The 27,730-nt window shown below is 40.0% G+C and overlaps 1 protein-coding gene and 1 pseudogene across 2 annotated transcripts in view; one reads left to right on the top strand and one right to left on the bottom strand.

Annotated features, from left to right (window-relative positions):
- Nucleotides 1-7,411: 7,411 nt before the first annotated feature.
- The window catches only part of WDR89 (WD repeat domain 89), a 43,060-nt gene continuing 22,741 nt past the window's right edge, over nucleotides 7,412-27,730 (bottom strand). For both annotated transcript variants that reach the window (XM_043556320.1, XM_043556319.1), the window contains one exon: nucleotides 7,412-9,533. In XM_043556320.1, the coding sequence (XP_043412255.1) occupies nucleotides 8,338-9,501 (1,164 nt within the window). In that variant the 5' untranslated portion in view covers nucleotides 9,502-9,533 and the 3' untranslated portion in view covers nucleotides 7,412-8,337. The remainder of the gene's footprint in view (nucleotides 9,534-27,730) is intronic.
- On the top strand, nucleotides 15,218-15,742 carry LOC122469198 (annotated as a pseudogene).

Genomic DNA, 27,730 nt, shown 5'->3' on the forward strand with positions numbered 1-27,730 from the left:
TTCTAATCAATTTTTTTTAACGTTTATTCATTCTTGAGAGACAGAGGGAGACAGAGCGCAAGCAGGGGAGGGGCAGAGAGAGAGGGAGACACAGAATCTGAAGCAGACTCCAGGCTCTGAGCTGTCAGCACAGAGCCAGACACGGGGCTAGAACTCACGAACTGCGAGATCATGACTTAAGCTGAAGTCAGATGCCCAACCGACTTAGCCACCCAGGCGCCCCTCCTCTTTTATTTCTAAATCTACTTCCAGTCCCTTCTCCCCCAATACCCACAACCGCTCTATTGTCATTAATATGTACAACTTTTCTGTGTTTGTGCAAAATGTGAAGTTCTTTGTATATTTTAAATTTATATAAATGGCTTTCCCCACACATGCATGGTCTCCTGCTGTTTTCATTGGATGCTATATTTTTATGATCAAGCCATATGGCCCAGTATACATCTCAACTGTGGCTTGTAAATACTGCGGAGTACTTCATTGTGTAAACCGACACGTTTTTACCTATCCTGTCTCTCAGGGATGGATGTCCACTTTGTTTCCAACGCTATAACATCACAAATGATGCCCAGTAATGGGCCTATATGAAAATATCTTTGAGATATTACACAAAGCAGTACAATCGCTAGGTCAGAGAGTACATCAACACACATGTGTTGGCTCTCCAGAATAGCTGCCTCTGTGCCTACATTCCCATCACCAGTACAGGATGGTTCCTATATGCCCAAATGCTTCCAACATTTGGCAACATTTAGTTTTCTAATTTTTGTAGTTCTAAAAGGGATGAAGTGATTTTTGTGAGTCTCCGTTTCTCTGATTTCTAGGGAGTTTGGCCACCGTTTTAGTTTCTTCTGAAATTTGCCTTTGCATATTCTTTGCTCATTTTCCCATTGCCACTGTGTTCCCATATAGATCTACAATGCCGTCTATAGTCTAATGGAACCACTTGTTGATTTCAAATATATTTTCTCCCATCCTGTTGTTTATCTATAGATTTGGGGGGATGAGAAATGCTTAATTTTGATATAGAATTTCTTTTTTGCCTTATACTTCATACTTTTGAAGTTTAGAAAGTCATTTGCCACTTGCAGGCCACAGAGGCATTTTCCCATACTTCCTCGTATTAAATTTATAGGTTTCATCTTTTATCGTTTAAATCTACCATTTAAGGAACCTAGTTTTGGGGCACCTGGGTGGCTCAGTCGGTTAAATATCAGACTTTGGCTCAAGTCATGCTCTCATGATTCATGGGTTCGAGCCCCGAGTTGGGCTCTGTGCTGACAGTTGGAGCTTGCTTCCAATTCTGTGTCTCCCTCTCTCTCTGCCCCTTCCCCCTTGTGCTCTCTCTCCCAAAAATAAATATTAAACAAAATTTTTTTACAATTTTTTTAAACATTTATTCATTTTTGAGAGACAGAGTGTGAGGGGGGAGGGGCAGAGAAAGAGGGAGACAGAATCTGAAGCAGGCTCCAGGCTCTGAGCTGTCAGCACAGAGCCAACGCAGGGCTCAAACTCACTGATCATGACCTGAGTTGAAGTCAGATGCTTAACCGACTGAGCCACCTAGGCACCCCGAAAATTTTTTTTAAAAAGGAATCTAGTGGGGCGCCTGGGTGGCTCAGTCGGTTGAGCGTCCGACTTCAGCTCAGGTCGTGATCTCGCGGTCTGTGGGTTCAAGCCTTGCATCGGGCTCTGTGCTGACAACTCAGAGCCTGGAGCCTGTTTCAGATTCTGTGTCTCCCTCTCTCCAACCCTCCCCCGTTCATGCTCTGTCTCTGTCTGTCTCAAAAATAAATAAAGGTTAAGAAAAAAATTTTTTTAAGGAATCTAGTTTTATTTTTCTCCATCTAGTGAGCTACTATTCCCAATACCATCTAATAAAAAGCTCCCTTTTACATTGTCACCTTTCTAACGTGTTAAGTTGTTATATACCCATGCTCTCTGAGCTCTATTCATCGACATTGTTCTAAGGACACATCAGTTTTTCTATGATTTTGTGGAATCCGATAGTCTTAATATCTGGTAGAGAAAGTTCCCCTTTTCTAAGTTTATTTTTATTTGTGGACCTCATTAGTCCATACAAATTTTAAAGTAAGTTTCAGTTCCTCAAAAAAATCCAACTAGAATTTGGTGGGGATTATATTGATTTTTCAGATTAAATTCAGAATGGTCATTTTTAAAATATTATCATCATTGGAAGCAAGGAGTATTTCTTAGGACATCTTCTATGTCTTTACTGGAATTTTAAAGTTTTTCTAAATAGATCTTGGGTATTTCTGTTAATTCCTTGATAGTTTTTACATTTCCTGCTATCATAAAATAATATCCTTTAGATTTCCGTAGGCTGACCTTGTCCTGGCAACTTTGTTGAATCTCTTTTAATAGTTCAAAGAGAATAGAAAACACAAGTCTAGGTATATACCTAGGTATAGGTCATTTGCATATTGGATTTTCTAGGTGTATATCATTTGCAAAGGAGTTTTTTTCCCCCTTTCTTCTTCCAATCCATACACATTGTCATACTTTTTCTTTCCTTATAGTATTAGCCAGAATTCATACTATTGTGATAGACTTCCTGAGTCTTGGTCTTAAAGGGAATGTATTTAATTTAACATTTCTCCACTAAGAATAATGTCTCCCCTGGATTTTGATATATTAACTTTAACCAAGTTAAAAAACTATTCTTTCAATAGCATGATGTTTACATTTTTCATAAATAGGTGCAAAACCACACTGCGTTTTTCTATCTCAATTAAGATAATCATGATTTTTTCCCCCTTTTTGTCTATTACTGTCATAGATTTTCTGATGTTGAGTCATCCTGAGATACATCTTAGTCATATTTTTTAAAATGCACCATTGAATTTGCTTAGCTAATATTTTTGATTTAAAAACATTTTTTTTGACTCTTTATTTATTTTTGAGAGAGAGTGCAAGTAGGGGAGGAACAGAGAGAGAGGGAGACAAAGAATCCAAAGCAGGCTCCAGGCCCTGAGCTGTCAGCACAGAGTCCAACACAGGGCGTGAACTCATGAACTGTGAGCTCATGACTCAAGCTGAAGTCGGATGCTTAACCAACTGAGCCATCCAGGTGCCCCTGGTTAGCTAATATTTTTAACGGGGAATATATATTCTTAAACAAAGTGGATTCACTTTTTTCTTCATATTCATCTGGCTTTGGAATTAAGGTTGTCTTAGCCTTAAATTCCATTTTGTCAACTATTAAGACTGTCACCCTGGCTTTTTGGTTCATATTTGTCTGGTATGACAAACAGTTTTTTGGTAATAGTTGGTTTTTTTTTTTTTTTTTTGGTAGTAGTTTCATGTGGGTAACATTCACGTGCAATTCGTTTATTTAAAGTGTATAATTCAATGGTTTTTAGAGTTGTGCAACTAAAATCGCCATCAATTTTCATCACCACCCCTTCCCCTCCAAATCATCCAACTCTCCCATTTCCCCCCCACCATTCAGCCCTAGGTAACCACTCAAATGTGTTCTTTATAGACTTGATTATCCTGGACGTTTGATGTACATGGGATCCTATGATACGTGGTCTTTTGCGGCTGTTTTTACCTAGCATGTTTTCAAGGTTCATCCAACTTGTAGCATGTATTTGCACTTCTTTTCTTTTTATGACTGAATAATATTCCACTGTATGGACAGACCATAATTTACCCCTCCATCAATTGATGGATATTTGGAGTGTTTCCACCTTTTGGCTATTATGAACAATGCTATTACGAAGACTCGTGTACCAGTTTTTGTGTGGACTTATGTTTTCAGGTCCCTTCAGCAAAAGCCGAGGAGTGGAACTGCTGGGTCAAAGAGTAACTGTTTGAGGAATTGCCAGACTGTAGCTAAACTATTTTACATTCCTAACAGCAGAATATGAAGCTTTCAATTCCTCCATATCCTCACCAACATTTTTTTTTTTATTACAGCCATCCCATTATAGATACCCAGTGGTATCTCATTGTGGTTTTGGTTTGCATTTCTCTGCTGACTAATAATGCTAAGCATCTTAGTGTGTGTTTATTGACTATTTCTGTATCTTCTTTGGAGAAAAGTCTATTCACACCCTTGACCATTTAAAAAATTGTGTTCTCTTATTGAGTGGTGACATTTTTAAAAAATGTTTTGAATACAAGTTCTCATGTGATATATTATTTGCAAATATTTTCTCCCATTCTGGGGGTTGGTATGCCTTTCTTCATTCTTCAAGTTTTAAAACCTATGTCTTTATTTTTTTGGGAAATTTATTTAATTCTGAGAGAGAGAGAGAGAGAGGAGGGGCAGAAAGAGAGGGAGAGAGAGAGAGAGAGACAGAGAGAGAGAGAGAGAACCCCAAGTAGGCTCCTCACTGTCAGTGCGGAGCCCCACGTGGGGCTCAAACTCACAAACCCATGAGGTCATGACCTGAGCTGAAATCAAGAGTCGGGCACTTAACCGACTGAGCCACCCAGGCTCTACTCCCAGGGTGGGGCCCAATGTGGGGTGCAACAGGGGGCTTGAACTCATGATCCCGAGATTAAGAGTTGGCTACTTAACCAGCTGAGCCATCCAGGCACCGCTGAAAGTATTTATTTTTTAACCCTTTAAGATTATTTTTTATATTTTGAGAGAGGGGAGAGAGAGAGAGAGAGAGAGAGAGAGAGAGAGAGAGAGTCTTAAGCAGGCTCCACACTCAGCACAGAGCCCGACATGGGGCTCGATCTCACAACCGTGAGATCGTGACCTGAAGAGTCAGATGCTTAACCATCTGAGCCACCCAGGAGCCTCTATTTTTTAATCTTTTAAAAACTTTTATTTTTAAATCATTTTCAATATGAGGGTTTCTTTCAATTGGTGAGTTTAAGGCACATAACCATTTTCCACGTGGTCAAATGCACTGGGAAACCTCTGTCAAGTTTATTTTCCTCCCTGGACATCTCCCTCCTGATAGCTTATGTCCTCTTGTTCCGACCTGGACTCAATGCTGCAGGCCTGCTATAAGGCTGTTATCCTGCCACTATGTTGGGTTGGTGCCCTGATTCTTGGTATCTCTTGTCTTCCTTGATTTTCTCCCTTATCCTTTGTGGAGTACATCTTTCAGTATCCTTTTTAAAAAGCTCCACAGACAGTAAAGTCTGAAATTTTTATGTCTGAAAGTGTTTTAAACCTCACCTGTGAGGGGGCGCCTGGGTGGCTCAGTCGGTTAAGCATCTGACTTTGTCTCAGGTCATGATCTCATGGTCCGTGGGTTTGAGCCCCGCTCTGTGCTGTCAGCACAGAGCCTGGAGCCTGCTTCAGATTCTGTGTCCACCCCCCCACCGCCCCCGCCTCCTCTCTTCACTCCTCCCCCACTCATGCTCTGTCTTGCCCTATCTCTCAAAAATAAATAAATGTTTAAGAAAAATTGTTTTACACCTCACATGTGAGGACAATTTGACCTACAGAATTATAGGTTGAAAAGGCAAGTACCTCCTGAAATCCAAATCTTTTAATTCCTCAGTGGCCAGTGAGTCTGTTTAGCCATGGATATTCTGGTTAGCTAAGTAAATTTGGTTCCTGAGTTTCAGAGAGGAAATAGGAAACATTCACTTAGTAAGGGATGTCTCAAAAAGATTTACGGTCATCTACTTGATTCATGAGTTTGGAGAGCGTAAGTTCAGATAGCAGGAAACTACCCTCAGGACTTTGAAGACTTTGATCCAGCATTTTGTGTCATCCAGATTTGCTAATGAAGAGTCTAATGCACATGTTATCTTCGTACCTAATGATTGTATTTTTCTCCCCTCCCTTTGGAAACTTCTACAATTTTCTCTTTCTTCTTGGAGTTCTGAAACTTCACTGTGCTATGCCTCGGTGTGGGTCTTTTTCATTCGTTACATTTGACACTCTGTTGGCCTTCTAATCTACAGACAAAGTTCTGGGGATAGCCTCTAATATTATTTCGTTTTAATAAGCCCTCCCACTCCCTTAAAAACGTTTTTTCCACATTGTAAACACCGATAGTCTGATATTAGACCCCTACATTTACCTTCTGTGGCTTTTGCCTTTTCTCTCACTTGCTGTCTCTTTGAGGGTCTACTTTCAAAGACATTTCCTCATCTCCATCTTCCAACCCTATTAATTACTTTTTAAAAAATTTTTTTAAATGTTTTTATTTATTTTTGAGACAGAGAGAGACAGAGCATGAGCAGGGGAGGGGCAGAGAGAGGGGGAGACACAGAAACCGAAGCAGGCTCCAGGCTCCGAGCTGTCGGCACACAGCCCGACGCGGGGCTCGAACTCACCGACCGTGAGATCATGACCTGAGCCGAAGTCGGACGCCCAACCGACTGAGCCACCCGGGCGCCCCCTATTAATTACTTTTAAATTTTAAATATTTTTGAAAGCTTATACTGTTTTGATAACTGTTTCATTTCCTGTTGTGTTATACATGCAAGGTCTCCAAATCTTTTTATACAGCTTTTCTACTTACATAGTCAGCACTGTCTCAAATCCTAAGTATCTTAGAAATATGGTTTTTCATTTTTATATAGTGCTTGCTCCATCAAAAGATCAAAATGTACCAAAGATTTTAAGCAGCATGAGGCATTATCAAATCTGTGTTTTCTCTGGTCAGCCTAGAAACAGTGGGAAGAACAAACTGGAGAGACAGGGTCTGTAATCTAGGTGAGAAATGATGAAACTCTTACTTAAGGCGATAGTGGTGGGGTAACAGCAAAAGAACAGAAGACAGATTTTAGGAGGTGGAATGGCCAAGGATTTGGTGATTGACTGGTTAGGGGGAAAGAATAAAGTCCAGAATTAACCACCGGGTTATGGTTTGAACAACAGCAAGAAGAGCTGAATTTTTCCAAATAAGAATTATCTGTTTTGAATATGTTTTTAAAAATTTTTTTAAATGTTTATTATTTGAAAGAGAACGAGAGACGGAGACAGAGACAGAGACAGAGAACAAGCAGCGGAAGGGCAGAGAGAAAAGGAGATACAGAATCGGAAGCAGGCTCCAGGCTCTGAGCGGCCAGCACAGAGCCCAACATGGGGTCCGAACCCACAGACCGCGAGATCATGACCTGAGCCGCAGTCGGCCGTCCAACCGACTGAGCCACCCAGACGCCATTTTGAATATGTTTAAGAGTGACTTAACTATGCGTATTGTTCAGTCTCAAGTGAGTTAAGCAAGATCATACCTAAATAGAAGTTGCATTGTTCTATGGAATAAAAAGTTCCCCCACTGCTACTTGCAGAGATAAGTCACTATTAACATTTAAAGAGAAATGTAAAAGGTTCTAAAGTAATGCTTGTATTTTTCAAGCATATTTTTAGTTCAAAAGATAAAAACGTTCTAAAATATTTTTATAAATATTTTTATCTATAAAAAGATATTTTTATTTTTAATTAAACGTAAGAACATACTAAACCTTTAGAGTGACCAACTTTTTATTAGGATACCTTGGAAAAATACGTAGAAGGATGAAAAAATTAGCAGTAAACAAAAATTCACGTTTAAATTAGATTATGGTGGTGTCCCCCTTTAAGCTCTGGCGGCCACCTCTTGCATGGCCCCCACTCCCCATGGGCTCTTATGTTTAAAAATATGGATAAAGCACTATGAAAGAAAATTTTATCACAAAATACTAGACTACTTTGAAATAAAAAAGTCATTCTGCTATTATACTTTCATTGTTGTATTTCCACGGACTCAAAATGAATTTTGCAAGATAATTTCTTTTTCCTCAATGAAATACCTGCTTACTATTTAACCATTTTAAAATATAGATGCAAATATTTACTAAATATATATTTTTAAATAGACGCAAATCACTTTATTTCTAAAAAAGCTTAGTACTATTTAGAATCATTAGAATATTTACATTTAAATACTCCAACATAATCTATGTGTATTAAGCAAGTAGGAGCTCTGACAGAAAACAGTCTGATTTGGTTTTATAAATAATGAAGATGATTTAAAATGTAAAAAACTGAGCTTACAAAATATAGCTCAAACCACCTGATTTTTTAAAGTCATATCAGCCATCTACTTCTAAAAAGTCCTTATCAAAGCTATTTCTTAAAACCCAACATTTACTAACTCAACAGATGGGTTTTAAAAATGAGGAATGTAATTTTACTTTCAACTCACTGATTATATACTCAACTGGCAGCTTTAAAAAAAATAATTTTAGAATACATGAAGACCTGAATTAAACCATTTTCAGCGTTTTTCCAGGATTGTTTGCTAACTGGCTTGTTTTTACATATGAGCTTTAAACAGATCTGTCACAGGTAGAACACAAAGATAATTACTTGCGACTATAAAACCTTTCAAGGAAGCTCCCAACATCACATCACTGCTTCTTCCTTTTCTTGTAAGAATCATTACTGTGAACTCGAACTCGCTGGTACACAGAGGATGCTATTTTCATGCTGTCTTTCTTTGTAAATGTCTTGTCTAATGCTCCAGGTTTCCAAAGTAACAACTGTGCATCTTCCCCTCCGGTTAGCAAAGAATCATCCTGCATATTCCAACAGAAAGAACGGACTGTAGCAGCATGCCCTCCGTGAAGGCTGGTCACATGAATCAATCCTGCTGTAGTACAGCTCAGTAAGTGAATAATTCCTGTGTTTGTTCCCCCAACAACAAACAATTTGTCCATTTTTTCGTGATACAGGCCACCAACCAAATAGTCCAAAATGCCTCCTTTCACATTAATTACTTCTCTGACATCCTGGATGTTCAAACGTGTAATTGGTTCATCAGTATCCAGATGATTAAGATCCCACCAACAAAATCCTTCATCGTGTGTCATGCAATAAATCTGTTTATAGTCCTTCCCAGACCAACCAATACAGCTTACGGAAGAAACAGAGTTACAGGTCGTAACCAGTGCATCTTCTTCATTATCAATACTAATATCAAATACATTCACCAGGCCATCAGTTGAACCGGAGACCACCATGTTGGGATTGCTGGGATGGAAGCGTACTTGAGTGACGTCATCACTGTGTGTCTCTGAATATGCTCCAAGTGGGTCTTTAGAAGTAGACAAATCCTGAGAATTAATTCTTGCATCCCAAAATACCAGCAATGCATCATCATCAACTTTTTCTGTACCAGCGCAAATGACGTGATCATTACAGCTGATATCAAAACTAATGAAAATATTGGAAGGGTAACCCTTGAACAGCTGGACAGGTTTTTCACTGGCTAATCGAGCGTCCCAACATTTTACAGTGCCGTCAGTACATGATGAATATATATTGTCACAAGAATTTGCAAATTTGACTCCATTGAGAAGTCCAGGATAGCCACGAAATTCTCGTAGTATGTATAACCTCTCTTTATCATAGATTCTGATTGATCCGTTAGAACATAAAACAGCGATCAAGCTTTCTTTTTCTGCTTGTACGGTTTTTGATGCATCTATGCCCAGCAGGTAAGTAGGCTCTGTAGTCCCCGAGGAACGTTTAACAATGTTCAGGTTAGCGAATTGTTCCTCAATCCTCTCCATGTCAGGAGGAACACTCAAAGTGCAGTACAAATCTGTAAGAAAAATACAAAAAACTAAAATTAAACCCAAAGCGTCTCAAAATTATGATTAAATCAAGAACATTTCCCTTTTAGAGCTGGCACAAAACAAAAGAAAAAAAAATAAAATCTATTCTAATATTTTAATCTTTCCCTGCCATGATATGGCTAAAACTTAGTTGCCTCCTTCTGATTCAATCGGTCTTGAATACTGAATCTACCATATATGCTTTATGCCAGTAAGAGAATTTTATAACCTATATAGGTGTTGCTCAGCAGTTCCTTTCAGCTTAAACTCAATTATTGGTCGTACTCCTAATTCTCAGCATTCTCCACTTTGGGATCATCTTCTCCTGGCCCTAGCTGCCTTAGTGTAACTTTTAGAATTTAAATCTAGTTGTGAACGCAGAAAAGTGGTCCTCCAAAGATGTCTAAGCCTTCATCCCTGGAACCTGTGAATGTTAGAGGTTTCCTGGCAAAGAGGAATTGAGGCAGCTAATCAGCTGACCTTTAAAAAAAACTTTTTTAAATTAGTGAAGTATAATTGGCACACAATGTTACATTAATTTCAGGTGTACAACACAGTGACTCACAAGTCTGTATCTTATGCTCACCCCAAGTGTAGCTACCATCTGTCACCATACATTGTTACAATACCATGGACTATATATATTCCCCATGCTTTTTTACCTCTGTCACTTACTCATTCCGTAAGTGGAAGCCTGTATCTCCCACTCCCCTCTATCCATTTTGCCTACCTCTCTCCACCGCTCCCCTCTGGCAACCATCAGTTTGTTCTGTGTATTTATGGATCTGTTTCTGCTTTTTGTTTTTAAAATTCCACATATACGTGAAATCATATGGTATCTGTCTTTCTCTGTTGGACCTATTTCACTTAGCATAATAGCCTCTGGATCCATCCATGTTGTCATGAATGACAAGATCTCATTCCCTTTTTTGTAGCTCGGTAGTATTATAAATGATGCTGCAACAAACACAGGGGAGCATGTATCTTTTTAAATGAGTGTTTTCATTTTCTTTGGGTAAATACCCAGTAGTAGAATTATTGGGTCATTTGGTATTCCTATTTTACATTTTTAAAGGAACCTCCACACTGTCTTGTACAGTGGCTGCACCAGTTTCATTCCCCCCGATAACAGTATGTGAGGGAGACATGTGGGTGATTCAGTTGGTTGAGTGCCTGACTCTTGATTTCGGCTCAGGTCATGATCCCAGGTTTTGGGATCAAGCCCCAAGTTGGGCTCTGTGCAGAGTGTGGAGCCTGCTTAAAATTCTCTCCTCTCACCTCTCTTCTCTCTGTCCCTCCTCCCCTGCCTGCACATACTATCTCTATTTAAAAAATAAATTAAAAAAAAAAGCGCATGAGAGTTTCTTTTTCTCCACATCCTTACCAACACTTGTTATTTCATGTCTTTTTGACTCTAGCCATTCTGACAGGTGTAAGGTGATATCTCGTTGTGGTTTTGATTTGCATTTCCCGGTGATTAGTGATGTTGAGCGTCGTTTCCTGTATTCATTTGCCATCTGTACGTCTTCTTTGCAAAAATGCCTATTCAGATCTTCTGCTCATTTCATTTGGATTATTTGGCTTCTGTGCTGAGTTGTGCTTATAGCTGATCTTATAATAGGGAGATTATTCTGGATTAGCTAGGTGGAGCCAATGTAATCACTGGTGTTTGTTTTTTTTTAATTTTTTTTTTAATGCTTATTTTTAAGTGAGAGAGACAGAGCAAGAGCTGGGGAGGGGCAGAGGGAGAGGGAGACACAGAATTCGAAGCAGCTCCAGGCTCTGAGCTGTCAGCACAGAGCCCAACGTGGGGCTCAAACCCACAAACTGTGAGATCATGACCTGAGCCAAAGTTGGACACTTAACCGCCTGAGCCACTCAGGCTCCCCACCAGTGTTCTTAAAAGTAGAAGGAGCCACCTGGGTGGCCCAGCTGGTTGAGTGTCCCACTCTTGATTTCAGCTCAGGAAATGATTCCAGGGTTGTGGGATCAAGCCCCATGTCGGGCTCCATGCTGAGCATGGAGCCTGCTTAAAATTCTCTCTCTCTCTCTCTCTCTCTCTCTCTCTCTCTCTCTCTCCCCCTCTCTTCCCCCCCTCTAAAATTAAAAACAAAAAAAAAGTAAATGGAGGAGGCAGAACATGATGAGAATCAGAGATAGGTGTTGCTATGTTACAGCTACAGAAAGATACATTGCTGGTTTGGGTGAAGAAGGTCAAGAAGTGGCTGGACTCAGGGTGCCTGGTTGGCTCACTCAGTTAAGCATCCAACTCTTGGTTTCAGCTCAGGTCATGATCTCACGGTTTGTGAGATGGCGCCCTGAGTAGGGCTCTGCACTGACGGTACAGAACCTGTCTGGGAGTCTCTGCCCCACTGCTGCTCTCTCCTCCCCCTCAAAATAAATAAACATTTACAAAAAAATTAATGGGTGGCCTCTAGAACCTAGAAAAGGCCAAGAATTGTTCCCCTTTAGAGCCTCCAGATGGAAATGCAGCCCTGGCTAACACCACCATTTTCACCCAGTGAAATCTAATTTGGGTTTCTGAACCCCAGAATTATAATATAATAAACTTGTGTTGTTTCAAGCCACCAAGTTTGTAGTAACCTGTTACAGCAACAATAAGAAACAATACAACAGGGGTTCCCAGTATGAAATTCTGGAGAAGTACTTCTCAGGCTGTAGTAGCTTGTAAATGGTGGAGCTGGAATGTGGACGTAGGCACTCTGTCCAAGGACTGTGCTCTTCATGACCACGCTAGATTGTCTATTTTTTTCTTCCTCCTCTTTCTTTCTTTCTTTCTTTCTTTCTTTCTTTCTTTCTTTCTTAATGTTTACTTTTGAGAGAGAGAGACAGAACGAGAGCAGGGGAGGGACAGAGAGAGAGAGAGAGGGAGACACAGAATCCAAAGCAGGCTCCAGGCTCTGAGCTATCAGTACAGAGCCTGATGCAGGGCTCGAACCTACAAACTGTGAGATCATGACCTGAGCTGAAACCAAGAGTCAGCTAGCTGCTCAATGGACTGAGCCACCCAAGCACTGCTATTTTTTTATTTTAGAGAGAGACAGAGTGCACAAGCAGGGAAGACAGGCAGAGGGGGAAGGGAGAGAGAGAGAGAGAGAGAGAATTTTAATTTTAAGCAGGCTCCATGCTCAGCACAGAGCCCAACACAGGGTTCAATCCCATGACCCTGGGATCATGATCTAAGCCAAAATCATGAGTCAGATGCTCAACCAACTGAGCCACCCAGGTGTCCAAGGTTGATGAGAATTTTAAATAACCAAGTTTATCATGCCTTTTAGCTAACAGTAATTTGTAGGTCTATGACCATGCTCTCAAGCAGAATAGTAGTGCTGTACTCCTTCCCTGCAGTACATTGCCTGGAGAGTCTGTTTCACATTGGAAAAGTTCCCTGTGTGGCTTTAATTCAACGGATTCTGGGGGTTGATCGGACAGGCAGAGCGGGCCCCAGATTAAATACTACAGCAAACTTAACACTTCAAGACTGTAGCAATGATAATAATCACAGTGGTTGTCCACATGATACACTGTTCAAATAAGGATAGAAGCAAGGAAGGAATGGAGGGAGGGAGGGAGGGAGGGAGGAAGGAAAGAAGGAAGGAAGAGGAAGAAAGGAAGAAAAAGGGAGGGAGGAGAAGGAAGAAGAAAGATATTAGAAGTAAGGTAGGTATATCTTACAACAATCTCAAACTATAGAGCTTATATTCATTCAAACAGTAAAATAATTCAATCTCTTATGGGGAAACATGAAAACCTCTACTTATGTTTTAACACATTCATATGCAAGTGAGTCATATTTGAAATATAACCTTCCAAGGCTAGGTAGTTAATTCTTAATTTTACATACTAACGAATCATTCTAAGATGATATATACTTTTTCTTCTACGTATAGCCCTTATCTGAGGTTTCTTTGCCTGACCCACTTCCCAGTCCTGAAGAGAAGCCATAGGATCTCTTTTCTTCCCACTCTATACTCTCGCTGGGTAACTTCTGTCACATTCACATTTCAAGCACCACTACATGTTAATGATCTCATCTATTTACAAATCTATATTTCTGTCTACTGGCCATTTCTCCTTACTGTATCCCACTACACCCCAAAATAAAAGTGATTATTTATGCTCCCCCTCCCAACCACACCAAGCCTTCCCCTTAAAAACAAACACAATGTACACTTCACAATTGTCTCCACTTTGGTCGATGGTATTAACAGCATGACAGCATTCTCATCTACTCAGTTAAGCCAGAACCTCTGCAATATCTAATTCTCCTTGCTCAGGCCTCTCATCCAAACAATTTCCAAATCCTACTTTTGGGCAGCAGGATGCTTAGGGAAGTATTAAATTAAATCTATTTCTGTAGATCAAAACAATATTGACAACCTCATATGATTCAATCTAACAAAAACATATGAAAAGAACACACAAGATTAACCATAATTTTTCTCTATTTGTTTCTGTTAGATGCATAAAAGGAAGATTAGCATTCTAGATTTCAACAGGCTAGTGAGAGCCGCGTGAGCCTTTCTTATGTCAACATACATACATACACATACCCAAGTGGAAAGGGGTGCAAAAAGAAGGGGACAGACAAGCGTACTAAAGAACATGGAGGAGAAAAGAAATGAAAATAAGCCACAAGGGAACAGCAAAGAAAAAGGAATGTGCAAAAAAGGCGGGGGAAGGGGGGAGGTACTGCCCCAGCTCTGGAGTCATACACAGGTGAGGTGAGACAATCTAAGAAGAGATCCAGATAATGGAAGTTTAGTAAAGTCTAAAGCTATGCGTGGCTAAAAAGAAGTTTTCTTCATTTTACAAAGATTGCCTGTTACAGTTAGCTAGCAATCATAGCCACTTTAAATATGGGCCTAAGGATGCTGAGAACGGAGGTAGAACAATTACTAATATCTCATCTTGAACCACCTAGTGCAGATCAGGAAACGGCAGGACCTCAAAACTGCTGTTGTGGTTCTTGCTGGGATACAGAGTTCTCATGTCTCAATATGATGCAGAGGGTGGAAGATGTTTATAAAGACGACCCAAAACAAACATCTCAGGACGAGTTTTAAGGGGGTGAGAATATTAAATTCTTGATGAACTGCCATCTTGGAACACATTAGATGGAAGTGCTGACCAATCTCTTATCTCAACAATTATCCTTAGGGGCACTGGGGTGGCTCAGTCGGTTGAGCGTCCAACCCTGGATTTCGGCTCAGGTCATGATCCCAGGATTGTGGGATTCTTGGGATTCTCTCTCTCAAATTAAAAAATAATAAAAATTGTCCTGAGATAATTAACAGTTGTTTACTTAATAGCAAAATCCCTAAACATAAGTATGAATTCCTCATCACTTGTGTCTTAATAAGATTTAAGTTCTTTAATCAATTGAAATACTATTTCACTTTATTTCCTATTAAAATAAAACCAATAAAATGTTCTTTCTGTATATGAAGTGCATCCCAAACGTATCTAGCTGCAACTAGGTATTGCTCTTATTCTAAGCTGGCTAAGTTTAAGTATGAAATCTGAAGGACAGCCTAGCTTAAATATTTCTATAATGGAAGAGGAAGTAGCTTTCTTTTCCACTTAAATAAAAAGCAAAAAAAAGAAAATAACATATATTTCACATCTCTTAAACTATTGACTATGGGGTGGCAGCCATCTGTAACTTGGCATCATGGCTGTCCTCGGACCTCTGGTTGAAGCCCAAGATTGCTCAAAAGAGGACCAAGAAGTTCATCCGGCACCAGTCAGACCGACATGTCAAAATCAAGCGCAACCGGTGGAAACCCAGAGGCATTGACAATAGAGTGCGCAGAAGACTCAACGGCCAGATCTTGATGCCCAACGTTGATTACGGGAGCAACAAGAAGACAAAGCACATGCTGCCCCGTGGCTTCCGGAAGTTCCTAGTCCACAATGTCAAGGAGCTTGAGGTGCTGCTGATGTGCAGTAAGTCTTACTGTGCAGAGACTGTTCACAAGGTCTCCTCCAAGAACCATAAAGCCATTGTGGAAAGAGCAGCTCAGCTGGCCATCAGAGTCACGAATCCCAATGCCAGACTGTGCAGCGAAGAAAATGAATAGACAGCTTATGTGCATATCATATTTGTGTTAATAAAACCATAAAACTACAAAAAAAAAGAAAGAAAAGAAACTATTGACTATGAAAGGCACTATACCAAAGGTCTTCTGCATATTATTTTGCATGAAATCAGAAATGGAGGTATCCTTAGAAATACATATATTTCTGGGGCACCTGGGTGGCTCAGTTGTTTAAGCGTCCAACTCTTGATTTCGGCTCAGGTCATGATCTCGCGGTTCGTGGGATTGAGCCTGGCATCAGGCTCCGCATTGACAGCACAGAGCCTGCTTGGGATTCTCTCTTTCTCTCTCTGGCCCTCCCAGCTTGGCTTGTGCTCCCTGTCTCTCTCTCAAGATAAATAAACATTAAAAAAAAAAAATACATGTATTTCTATCTTGCAGGTATGAATGTTCACCATACGTGAAAGATTTGACAGCATAAGCATATATACTTTTATACTTTTACTACTGAAGAGTAACAGTTGTATGGGAAGTATATGTTGGACATAAGACTAGTTTTCTTTTGAGACAATTTATCAGACTTGAGTCAGAAAAACTTAATTCCCCACAGCTGAAACTTAGTATTGCCCACTTACTATAAGGAATTAGCTATGATGACTGGGATGCAGAGGTCCGGCAAATGTCCCAAATGTAGGGAAAAGTTTCATGGGGAAAAGGCATTCAGGAATGGGCATTAATAAGTTCACAATCTACACTTACAATTTAACTACAATGCTATACTGCATTTATCAAATTAGGCAAGGATAACTGAGCCTCACAGAGAAGAAAATAATCATAACTAGAGTTCAACGAATGCTGGGCTCTGTGCTACCAACTTACTAGTTTTTTGTTTTTTTTAATCATAATCATTTAACCTTACAGGATAGGGATTATTATCCTCATTTTTTAAAAATGTTTACTTATTTTTGAGGGAGGGAGACAGAGGACCTGAAGCGGGCTCTGTGCTGTCAGCAGAGAGCCCGATGGCGAGGCTCCAGCTCACGAACCATGAAAATCATGGCCTGAGCCGAAGTCAGACGCTTAAGCAGCTGAGCCACCCAGGAACTCATTATCCCCATTTCACAGAGGAAATTAAAGCTCCGAGGGACTGAGTACTTGTCAATGCTCTCACAGCCACTAAGGTGAGGATGTGGGGGGAGTTCAGTTCGAAACCCAAGTTGTAACTTCAAAAACCTGAGAACCTGTGCTCACTCTAATACTATGCTGTTGCTCTTCAATGTAAGTACTGAAGCATTAATGTCAACTATAATTAAGGAACATGCCTATTAGCCTTTGAGAGGGGGAATTACATGTTAACCCCACATATAAGCAGCGGAGAAAGAAAGGGAGCAGGAGGATTAAAAAAACACATACTGGCCTGGAAAAATATTACAATAAGCAACCATCACTTACTCATTATTTTTGTGTGTCCCCCCTTTTCTTTCTTTTTAAACTTCTTATTATGGAATTTGTATGGAGTAGAGAATATGCACCCATCAGCCAGCATGAACAATTACATTCCTCAAAAGTTGTGATTAGGATTGGAGGGTCCCTTATACATCATATATTATTTGAAAGGCAGTTAAGGAGCTCTAGTGGACAGTATGATGGAACCTCTCCAACTCATCCTTCTCTCCCTCCTCCATGTGGCATCAACATGGTTTGAAGACTTGACCCTAGCTCCAGGGGCAGATCCTGATTAGCCTAAACCAATCACAGTAATTCTATCCTTTTAAATCAGTAATTCTATCCTTTTAATTCTATCCTTGGTTCAGAAACTTATATTCTTGCCAATCTATTCAGTATCCTCCTTCCAACTATAATTTGTTCAGACGTGCAACACTAATTCTAAAGTGAACCCAATTCAACTGATGGGAAGAACTTTTCTTCCATTAGTCCATGTTAATGAGATTCTACATTTTCTATTTAAGTCAGTTTGTAGCAGAGTTTTTATTAATGCAGCCGGAACCACTCTAACTAATTAAATATAATCAAATAAAGTCTTGGGTGTATCACCGAGTACTCACTTAAGGTAAGAGGCTCCTATAAAGGAAGATTTAGGGAACATATTTTAAGAAGTCAAATTTCATTCACACTGAACAGAGGGACCTTGATCTTCTGTTCCCTTTAAAACATCTATCCTCTCCCACACCCCATCTTTCAAATTTCTTGTCCAAAAATAAAGGGTAAAAATAAAATACACAAAAAACTTCCCAGAAGACTCTATAAAAGATATCTTTAGAATCAGGGATCCTACCATTAATACAGAACAAATCTATATTTGCTCTACAAAATAAAAAAACAACCATTGAAATGATACAATGTTTAAAAACAACATAAAACTCCATCTGGTAAGTTTCCGTATATTTTTTTAAATGTATTTATATTTTTTTAATATCTAAAATAGTCATATGGTTTAAAATTCAAAAGGTTCCAAAACTAATGTCTTGGCTTGTCCTCAAGCCCCTTTCCTCTCCCTGGAGGCAACAAATATTGCCAGTTTCTTCTGAATACTTTCAGAGATTATCAATTTGAAAATAATGCAGTGAAGTTATTTTCAGCTTATCAAAAAACTGTGAGTGTGGTACAACAGAAAAAGCAATAGGCTTAAGAATTAAACATCCTGGGGGGCTCAGTCAGTTAAGCATCTGACTTCGGCTCAGGTCATGATCTCACAGCTCATGAGTTCGAGTCCCACGTCAGGCTCTGTGCGGACAGCCCAGAGCCTGGAGCCTGCTTCAGATTCTGTGTCTACCTCTCTCTCTCTGCCCCTCCCCCGCCCCCCCTTAAATAAATAAATATTAAAAAAAAAAAGAATCAAACATTTTGGGGTGCCTGGGTGGCTCAGTCAGTTAAGCGTCTGACTTTTAATTTCAGCTCAGGTCATGATTTCACAGTCATGAAATCAAGCCCCGCTGAGCACAGAGCCTGCTTCAGATTCTCTATCCCTCCCTCTCAAAAAAAAAAAAAAAAAAAAAAAAATTAAAAATTAGAAGGGAAAAAAAAAAAAAAAGAATCAGGGGCACCCGGTGGCTCAGTCAGTTGAGCATTCAATTCTTGGTTTTAGCTCAGGTCATAATCTCACAGTTTATGGGTTCGAGCCCTGCATCACTGCACTGTTAGTGCAGAGCCTGCTTGGAATTCTCTTTCTCTCTCTCTCTCTGTCTGTCTCTCTCTCTCCCTCCCTCCATCCCTCCCTCTCTGTCCCCACCTGTCTCTCTCACTCTTAAAATAAACAAACTTAAAAAAAATAAAATAAAAAAAGAATCAAAGATCCTAATTTCATGCTCTTGTTCTGCCACAAACTAGCGAAGTCATCATAGTACAAATTACCTGAACTCTCTAAGCCTCAGTTTCCCCATCTTTAAGTAGGGATAAAGCAGTGCTTGGCTGGCTGTCAGAAGAGCATGCAGCTCTTGATCTTGGGGTCGTAAGTTCAAGCCTAATGTTGGATACAGAGATCACTTAAATAAAAAAAAAAAAATAAATAACGTGGAGATAAAAATGGACACTCTCAATATTGAGTACCTATTATGGCTAAGTACTATGCTAAATGCTGGAGATTCAGATCAAAAACATATTTGCTGTCTTTAAGAAGTTAGGAGACTGAACAGTAAACAATTACAATATAGTATAAGAACAGGGGTAATCACAGAATACAGGAACGCAGAAGTATTAGAGGGCACAATTCTTGGCATTAAGAAAATAAGCAACAAATGTTAATTTCTTTTCTTCCAATGAACTTTCATGTGCTTTGCATTCATTTTATTTCATTTTACATTCAAATTTTAAAAATTTATAATTCTTAAAGCTTTTAAAATAGGTAAGCAGTCTCAGTTACTTTTATATTAAAACTTTTTTTAAAAAATGAATCAATATGCAAAATTTCATGAACACTAGTATCAAACAAATAATTCTCAAATCTGAATAAATTACTAACATATCAAACTGAGCTGGTGCTTTTTAAGATTTTATTTTTTATCTTATAATGAAAAATACACTTGTAAAGAGCAAATAAACTTCAACATGTTTTATAAGACGATACAGTTTCACTGCTATAAGTTTATCTTTTAGTTAGGTACTAGTCAGAAAAGCTTAAGATCTAACCTATTAAAAATACCCTTTGAGGGGCGCCTGGGTGGCGCAGTCGGTTAAGCGTCCGACTTCAGCCAGGTCGCGATCTCGCGGTCCGGGAGTTCGAGCCCCGTGTCAGGCTCTGGGCTGATGGCTCGGAGCCTGCAGCCTGTTTCCGATTCTGTGTCTCCCTCCCTCTCTGCCCCTCCCCCGTTCGTGCTCTGTCTCTCTCTGTCCCAAAAATAAATAAACAAAAAAAAAAGTTGAAAAAAATAAAAATACCCTTTGAGCTCCTTGAACAAATGGCTGATTCTAGGTCTGGGGCAGGGAAAATTCAAGATCAGCAGAGAGCATCAAATAATGCCAGAAAGTAAAGTAGTGCTAAATACATAAGTAAGTAAGTAAGTAAGTAAGTAAATAAATAAATAAATAAATAAATAAGGCACAAGAGCCAAGGTCTCCCACTGGTCACACTAGACTAATTTGAACAGCAAAATAACAGTTACATTGGATTATAATCTCAAGAATAAAATACTCATGAATCCATACGGATAAAAATAAACGCCTATATAAGTAAATAAACAAGGGAAGAGGGGCGCCTGGGTGGCTCAGTCGGTTAAGCATCCGACTTCGGCTCAGGTCATGATCTCGAGGTCCGTGATTTCGAGCCCCACGTCGGGCTCTGTGCTGACAGCTCAGAGCCTGGAGCCTGTTTCAGATTCTGTGTCTCCCTCTCTCTCTGACCCTCCCCTGTTCATGCTCTGTCTCTCCTTTTCTCAAAAATGAATAAAACGTTAAAAAAAATTTTTTTTAAAACAAGGGAAGAATTCTAAGTAATTTAAGGAGATATACCTCCTCCAGGAGGTGGAGCTTAATTCTCCTCCCCTCCAGTACAGACTAGTCTTAATTACTTGCTTCAAAGAATAGAGTATGAAAAGAGTAAAAAATAGTAACTTTAAGTAGAGGAACCTGGAAGATATCACCTTACCCAACTGATGAAGGTTAAATCGTGTTGATGTCACGTGCCCCCTGGTGTGACATGATGGGAAAGATCCTTCGCTTCTGTGGTATTCTTCCCCCTAATCCATCACCCCGGTGGAATCATGAGAAAGCATCACACAAACCTACATTCAGGGATATCTTACAAACACCTGGTTGGTACTCTTCAAAAGTTTCAAGGTCATGAAAAATAAGCAAGATCTGAGAGACTGTCACAGGCCGGAGGAGACTAAGGAGGTTTGACAACTAAATGTGGATGTGGTATCCTTGACTGGACTGACCAGAAAAAGGATATTAGTGGAAAAGCTGGTGAAATCCAAACAAACTGTATAGTTTAGTCAATAGTATTGTACCAGTGTTAATTTCTTAGTTTGGGTAAATGTTAGCAAATTTGGTTTGGAAACATTAACATTAGGGTGAAGGGTATATAGAAACTGTAGTATCTTTGCAACTCTTCTAGAAACCTAATCTTATTCAAAAAACACTTTTTAAAAACGTTCTTGATACACATCATGGACGTTTGGAGGAATAAGAAAGGATTTTGCATACATACATGCTAGGAATGTTGCTATGCCAAAAAGCTCTTATGTCCGTCTCAATTCCAGACCTGAGATAACTCAGGCCAGTCATGAAGGCCACCACCAACCTCTCCCCCAGTCAGCTCTCTCTTTTCATTATAAAAATATAAAATATAAAATCTAACACTCCCAGATTTGGAAAGAAGTCAATTGAGGAGGAAGGTAGGCAACCTCAGAAACACTCTAAGAAGTAAATACCCTTACTTACTAAACCACAGGAGCTCAGCAAAGAGGGCTGCTAGGGCTTACTGTATTTCTAAAGTCTATGCTACTTGTAGGAAATGAGAAGCAGCTCATAGGAGTGGGATATACCCAGGACTTGGTACGGATCTCAGAGGAGAAAACAGAGACCAGGGCCCCCAAGGTTTGCCTCAGTCCCAATGACTAGTTTTTGCAAGTGGAAGTACATCGTGTCATGTTTGGGCCAGGTGATCCGGAAGTGGTGTGTCTTCACCTTCTCTTCACCTAACTGCTGGCTGGATGCAGAGGACTTCAGAGCCCTCTGGTTGAGCCATAAAATGAAAGGGTCTGAGCCCTCCAGTCATCACATGAAAGGCTACCTGCTCACCAGAAAAACCTACGTCTGAGTATATCCATCAGTTGTGTAGATATCTGAAACATACAGTTTAAAAAACTGAAAAACAAAATGACCCCAACCTCATAATACTATTCACATTTTCTTTAGGTTAAATCCAAAGTGGGGGGAGGGCGCCTGGGTGGCTCAGTCGGTTAAGCGACCGACTCCTGATTTCGGCTCAGGTCATGATCTCGTGGTTTATGAGACTGAGCCCCACATTGGGCTCATGCTGACAACACAGAGCCGGCTTGGGATTCTCTCTCTCTCAAAATAAATAAACTTAAAAATAAAAGGGCAATTAATTTCTTATACTAAAGAAACACCAGAACTTCAGCACTTACATTTTATTTATTTTTTATTAAATCCAAATTAAATGTAATACTACTTAGAGAAAATGTATAATATACCATCCCATTTTAATAAAATCATTCCTATGCACATTTCTGCTCACTCTATCTGTATATATGTGCAGAAAGATCTCCAGAATAACGTTCGTAAAATGTATTTCAAATATTTGGAGTGCATATGTGTACATGTGCACGCACATGGGGGTGTGTGTTGTCTTTCTAGTACTTTTCTATATTGCTAAATTTTTTTTTAATGTTCATTTATTTTTTTTTTTTAATTTTTTTTTTTAACGTTTATTTATTTTTGGGACAGAGAGAGACAGAGCATGAACAGGCGAGGGGCAGAGAGAGAGGGAGACACAGAATTGGAAACAGGCTCCAGGCTCTGAGCCATCAGCTCAGAGCCCGATGCGGGGCTCGAACTCATGGACCGCGAGATCGTGACCTGGCTGAAGTCGGACGCTTAACCGACTACGCCACCCAGGCGCCCCAATGTTCATTTATTTTTGAGAGAGAGACTGAGACAGAGCGCAAGTAGGAGAGGGGCAGAGACAGAGGGAGACACAGAATCCGAAGCAGGCTCCAAACTCTGAGCTGTCAGCACAGGGCTTGACACGGGGCTCAAACTCACAAACTGTGAGATCATGACCTGAGCCAAAGTCGGTCACTCAACCAACTGAGCAACCCAGGCACCCCATATATTGCTACAATTTTTAATAATGAACAACTAATATACAGTAAGGCTGGTTTCTGAACTCAAGCATTCTTGTTCCAGAGCCCACAGTATTAACTCCTATATTATACTTCCCCTATAATAAGGCACACCTACAGATATGTAACATTATACATATATGTGCATTATTCATAGACATATGTATAAAAAGTATACATCAGCTTTTATTTATTTATTTAGTAATTTCTATGCCCAGTGTGGGGCTTGAACACACAACTCCAAGAGTCACATGCTTTACCAACTGAGGCAGCCAGGCATCCCAAGTACATATCATATTTTTAAAAAATAAGGGTGGGGGCGGCTGGGTGACTCAGTTGGTTAAGTGTCTACCTCCTGACTTTGGCTTAGGTCATGATTTCATGGTTCGTGGGTTTGGGCCACATGTCGGGCTCTGTGCTGGCTCTGCCCCTCTCTCTACTCTTGCCCCACTAGTGCGTGCATGCACACATGCTCTCTCTCTCTCTCTCAAAATAAATAAACTTAAAAACAATATGGGTAGATGATGTTAGCTGTATAGTAAGCATATATCATAGTTATTTTTTAAAAAGGGGGCAGACTATATTAATAGAGTACTTGGAAGGAGTAGCTACTACTGTCATATATTAATGGCAAACATGAAAAATCTAATGGGTGGCACAAAAACAGACACATAGACCAATAGAATAGAATAGAAACTCCAGAACTAGACCCACAAACATATGGCCAACTCATCTTTGACAAAGCAGGAAAGAACATCCAATGGAAAAAAGACAGCCTCTTTAACAAATGGTGCTGGGAGAACTGGACAGCAACATGCAGAAGGTTGAAACTAGACCACTTTCTCACACCATTCACAAAAATAAAGTAAAAATGGATAAAGGACCTGAATGTGAGACAGGAAACCATCAAAACCTTAGAGGAGAACGCAGGAAAAGACCTCTCTGACCTCAGCCGTAGCAATCTCTTACTCGACACATCCCCAAAGGCAAGGGAATTAAAAGCAAAAGTGAATTACTGGGACCTTATGAAGATAAAAAGCTTCTGCACAGCAAAGGAAACAACCAACAAAACTCAAAGGCAACCAACGGAATGGGAAAAGATATTTGCAAATGACATATCGGACAAAGGGCTAGTATCCAAAATCTATAAAGAGCTCACCAAACCCCACACCCGAAAAACAAATAACCCAGTGAAGAAATGGGCAGAAAACATGAATAGACACTTCTCTAAAGAAGACATCCGGATGGCCAACAGGCACATGAAAAGATGTTCAGCGTCGCTCCTTATCAGGGAAATACAAATCAAAACCACACTCAGGTATCACCTCACGCCAGTCAGAGTGGCCAAAATGAACAAATCAGGAGACTATAGATGCTGGAGAGGATGTGGAGAAACGGGAACCCTCTTGCACTGTTGGTGGGAATGCAAACTGGTGCAGCCACTCTGGAAAGCAGTGTGGAGGTTCCTCAGAAAATTGAAAATAGACCTACCCTATGACCCAGCAATAGCACTGCTAGGAATTTATCCAAGGGATACAGGAGTACTGATGCATAGGGCCACTTGTACCCCAATGTTCATAGCAGCACTCTCAACAATAGCCAAATTATGGAAAGAGCCTAAATGTCCATCAACTGATGAATGGATAAAGAAATTGTGGTTTATATACACAATGGAATATTACATGGCAATGAGAAAAAATGAAATATGGCCTTTTGTAGCAACGTGGATGGAACTGGAGAGTGTGATGCTAAGTGAAATAAGCCATACAGAAAAAGACAGATACCATATGGTTTCACTCTTATGTGGATCCTGAGAAACTTAACAGGAACCCATGGGGGAGGGGAAGGAAAGAAAAAAAAAAAAAAAGAGGTTAGAGTGCGAGAGAGCCAAAGCTTATAAGAGACTGTTAAAAACTGAGAACAAACTGAGGGTTGATGGGGGGTGGGAGGGAGGAGAGGGTGGGTGATGGGTATTGAGGAGGGCACCTTTTGGGATGAGCACTGGGTGTTGTATGGAAACCAATTTGTCAATAAATTTCATATAAAAAAAAAAGAAAAATCTAATGGGAGCCACAAAAATCTCTATGCTGGATATTAAAGAAGCTTATTAGTTATCAAGCATATCTAATGTCAGCATATCTGTTAAAAATTTTTTTTAACATTTATTTATTTTTGAGACAGAGAAAGACAGAGCATAAATGGGGGAGGGGCAGAAAGAGAGAGAGAGACACGGAATCGGAAGCAGGCTCCAGGCTCTGAGCCATCAGCCCAGACCCCGACGTGGGGCTCAAACTCATGGACCGCGAGATCGTGACCTGAGCTGAAGTCAGACGCTTAACCGACTGAGCCACCCAGGCGCCCCTAATGTCAGCCTATCTGAAGCAAAACTGCACAAGTAAAACTTAGGAAGCTGGTTATTAATATTTATTTCAGAAAAACCAGGAAGAGTGAAATAGTAACAGTCACTCCTATTCAGTATCAGTATGTCTTAGAGGAAACAACACCTTGGGATAAAAAGTATGCATTGGTTTAACTTCAGAACATCTCTCAGAAAATGTTTATGTCAAAAATTTAGACAAATTTGTGTGTGTATTTTAAACTAACACAGAACTGGCTTTGAAACAATTTGCCAAAGAGCCATTTGTTTTCAATTGGGAAGAAGTGCTGAATATTGAGTGGAAGGTATGCTAAACTGACATCTGCTACAACTTCGATGTAATTTTAAATATCATATTCATTAATGACTGAGACTAAATGTCTTTGTAAATTAATCCTGCTTAGTGAGTCTGAATATGCTATTCTTATTCACAGGAATGTTCAAAGATACTGGCTGCAACAACATATGGCATCTCATGCATTAAATACACTAAAATTCGTAGAGAAAGCAGAGTTTTTAAAGTGCAGGAATCTGTTACCAAGGAAAAGGGGGAGGGGGAGGAGGGAATGACACACACACTTTCTCATGCAGTCGGGGATACAACATTCAAGTATCAAGTTCCAGATATAACATTCAAGTATCTTTTTAAAAACAAAGACATTTTTCTCAGTAACATCCTGCGCTGTCTAATTTCTCAAGTAAATCTTCCACCGAAAAGTCACGCTTTGAAGTAAATCTATGAACGCCCTGCTTCTTTCAACAAGAACAATTAACTGTGTTTGCCTTTCCAGAACAACCAGCTGGTTAACCAAATAGAGACAGAAACCAAACTTCCCCAGTCACCAGATGTCTTAATTTGGAACAGTTAGTAGCAGTGTGGAATAATCCAAAATTTTGAGTTGGTACTATATGTTTACTACTTCTTTTTATAAGTCTGAATAGACGTTTTTAAAAATTAAGCACATGCATTCTCTTTAATAACTGCAAAAAAAGGTGGGGGATAAAAAGAACCAATGCCTAGAGGCCATAACAGAATGATGTTAACATCTGAGAACCAGCCACTTGCATATTATGTTATAGTTAGAAATTGATAAGCAATATCAACATTAAATCTGCTCAGAAGTCCTAAAGAATGACCCTTTTCAATAATTCAAAACCAAATCTTGAAGGATGGGAATGACAGGCCTAGAACACACTGGATTCAGCAAAGAACACAGGCAAAGTCCTAGCTTTCATTGAGGCCAGTGGGGTAACAGACAGCTATTAGACAAATAACTAATTATAATAATGAAAAGTCAAAGTGGTATGAAAAATAATACTGGTTAAGGCCATAACAATGAGGCAGGACAAGCCTTTTGGATTTAGTCATTAAAGGAAAATCTCGGGGTGCCTGGGTGGCCCAGTCAGTCAAGGGTCTGACTCTTGGTTTTAGCCCAGGTCATGATCTCACACTCAGTGAGACCGAGCCCTGGAGCTTCAGGCTCTGCACTGACAGCACAGAACCTGTTTGGGATTCTCTCTCTCTCTGCCCTTCCCCTGTTCATCCCCTGCTCAAAATAAATAAATAAACTTCAAAAAATAAATAAAGGAAAATCTCTCCCATGAGGTGACATTTCAGCTGAGACCAGAAGGAAATGAGGGTGTGGGCTAAAAGCCTCCTGGGCAGAGAGAAACAGCAAGTGGTCCACAGCAGCTGAAGATGAGTCAGAGAAGGAAAGTGGTACAGGAAATAAGGTTAAAGAGGTAGCTGGAGACAAATAAGGGCTTTGCAGGGCCACGGTCGGAACATTCAATTTTATTTATTTATCTTTAACATTTATTTATTCTGAAAGAGAGAGAGAGAGAGAGAGAGAGAGAGAGGCGGGGGTGGGGGGTTGGGGGGGGGGGAGAATCCAAAGCAGGCTCCAGGCTCTGAGCTGTCAGCACAGAGCCCAACACAGGGCTTGACCTCATGAACTGTGAGGTCATGACCCGAGCCGAAATCAGATGCTTAACTGAAGGAGCCACCTAGGCACCCGTATATTTTATTCTTAAGTGAGAAGGAAAGCCAGTTGAGAGCAGGTGAGAGATGTTTGTGGAGGGATTCCTCTGGCTGCTGCCTAGAGCATAGACCTTGGGGGAAGAATGGAAGTAAGTGAAAGGTTTGTGCAAAATTCTGGGCAGCAGATATAAAAGAGAGAAATGGCTGGATACAGGCCACAATTATGAAAGAGGAATAAACAGAATTTCCTGATTAGACTGCAAGTAGGGTATGGGGAGAGGTGACAAAGATGGATGATTCTTAGGTTTCTGGCCTGAGCAACAAGGCCAACGTTGGCATGTTACTTTTAGGGTAATTACAAGTTTTTAAGAAAATTACAAGATGGTTAATTAGATAATTAGACACGTATCCAATTGCTTAAATAGTCTTTACTGATCGA

Source organism: Prionailurus bengalensis, chromosome B3 (assembly GCF_016509475.1).
Source record: "Prionailurus bengalensis isolate Pbe53 chromosome B3, Fcat_Pben_1.1_paternal_pri, whole genome shotgun sequence".
Classification (NCBI taxonomy): Eukaryota; Metazoa; Chordata; class Mammalia; order Carnivora; family Felidae; genus Prionailurus; species Prionailurus bengalensis.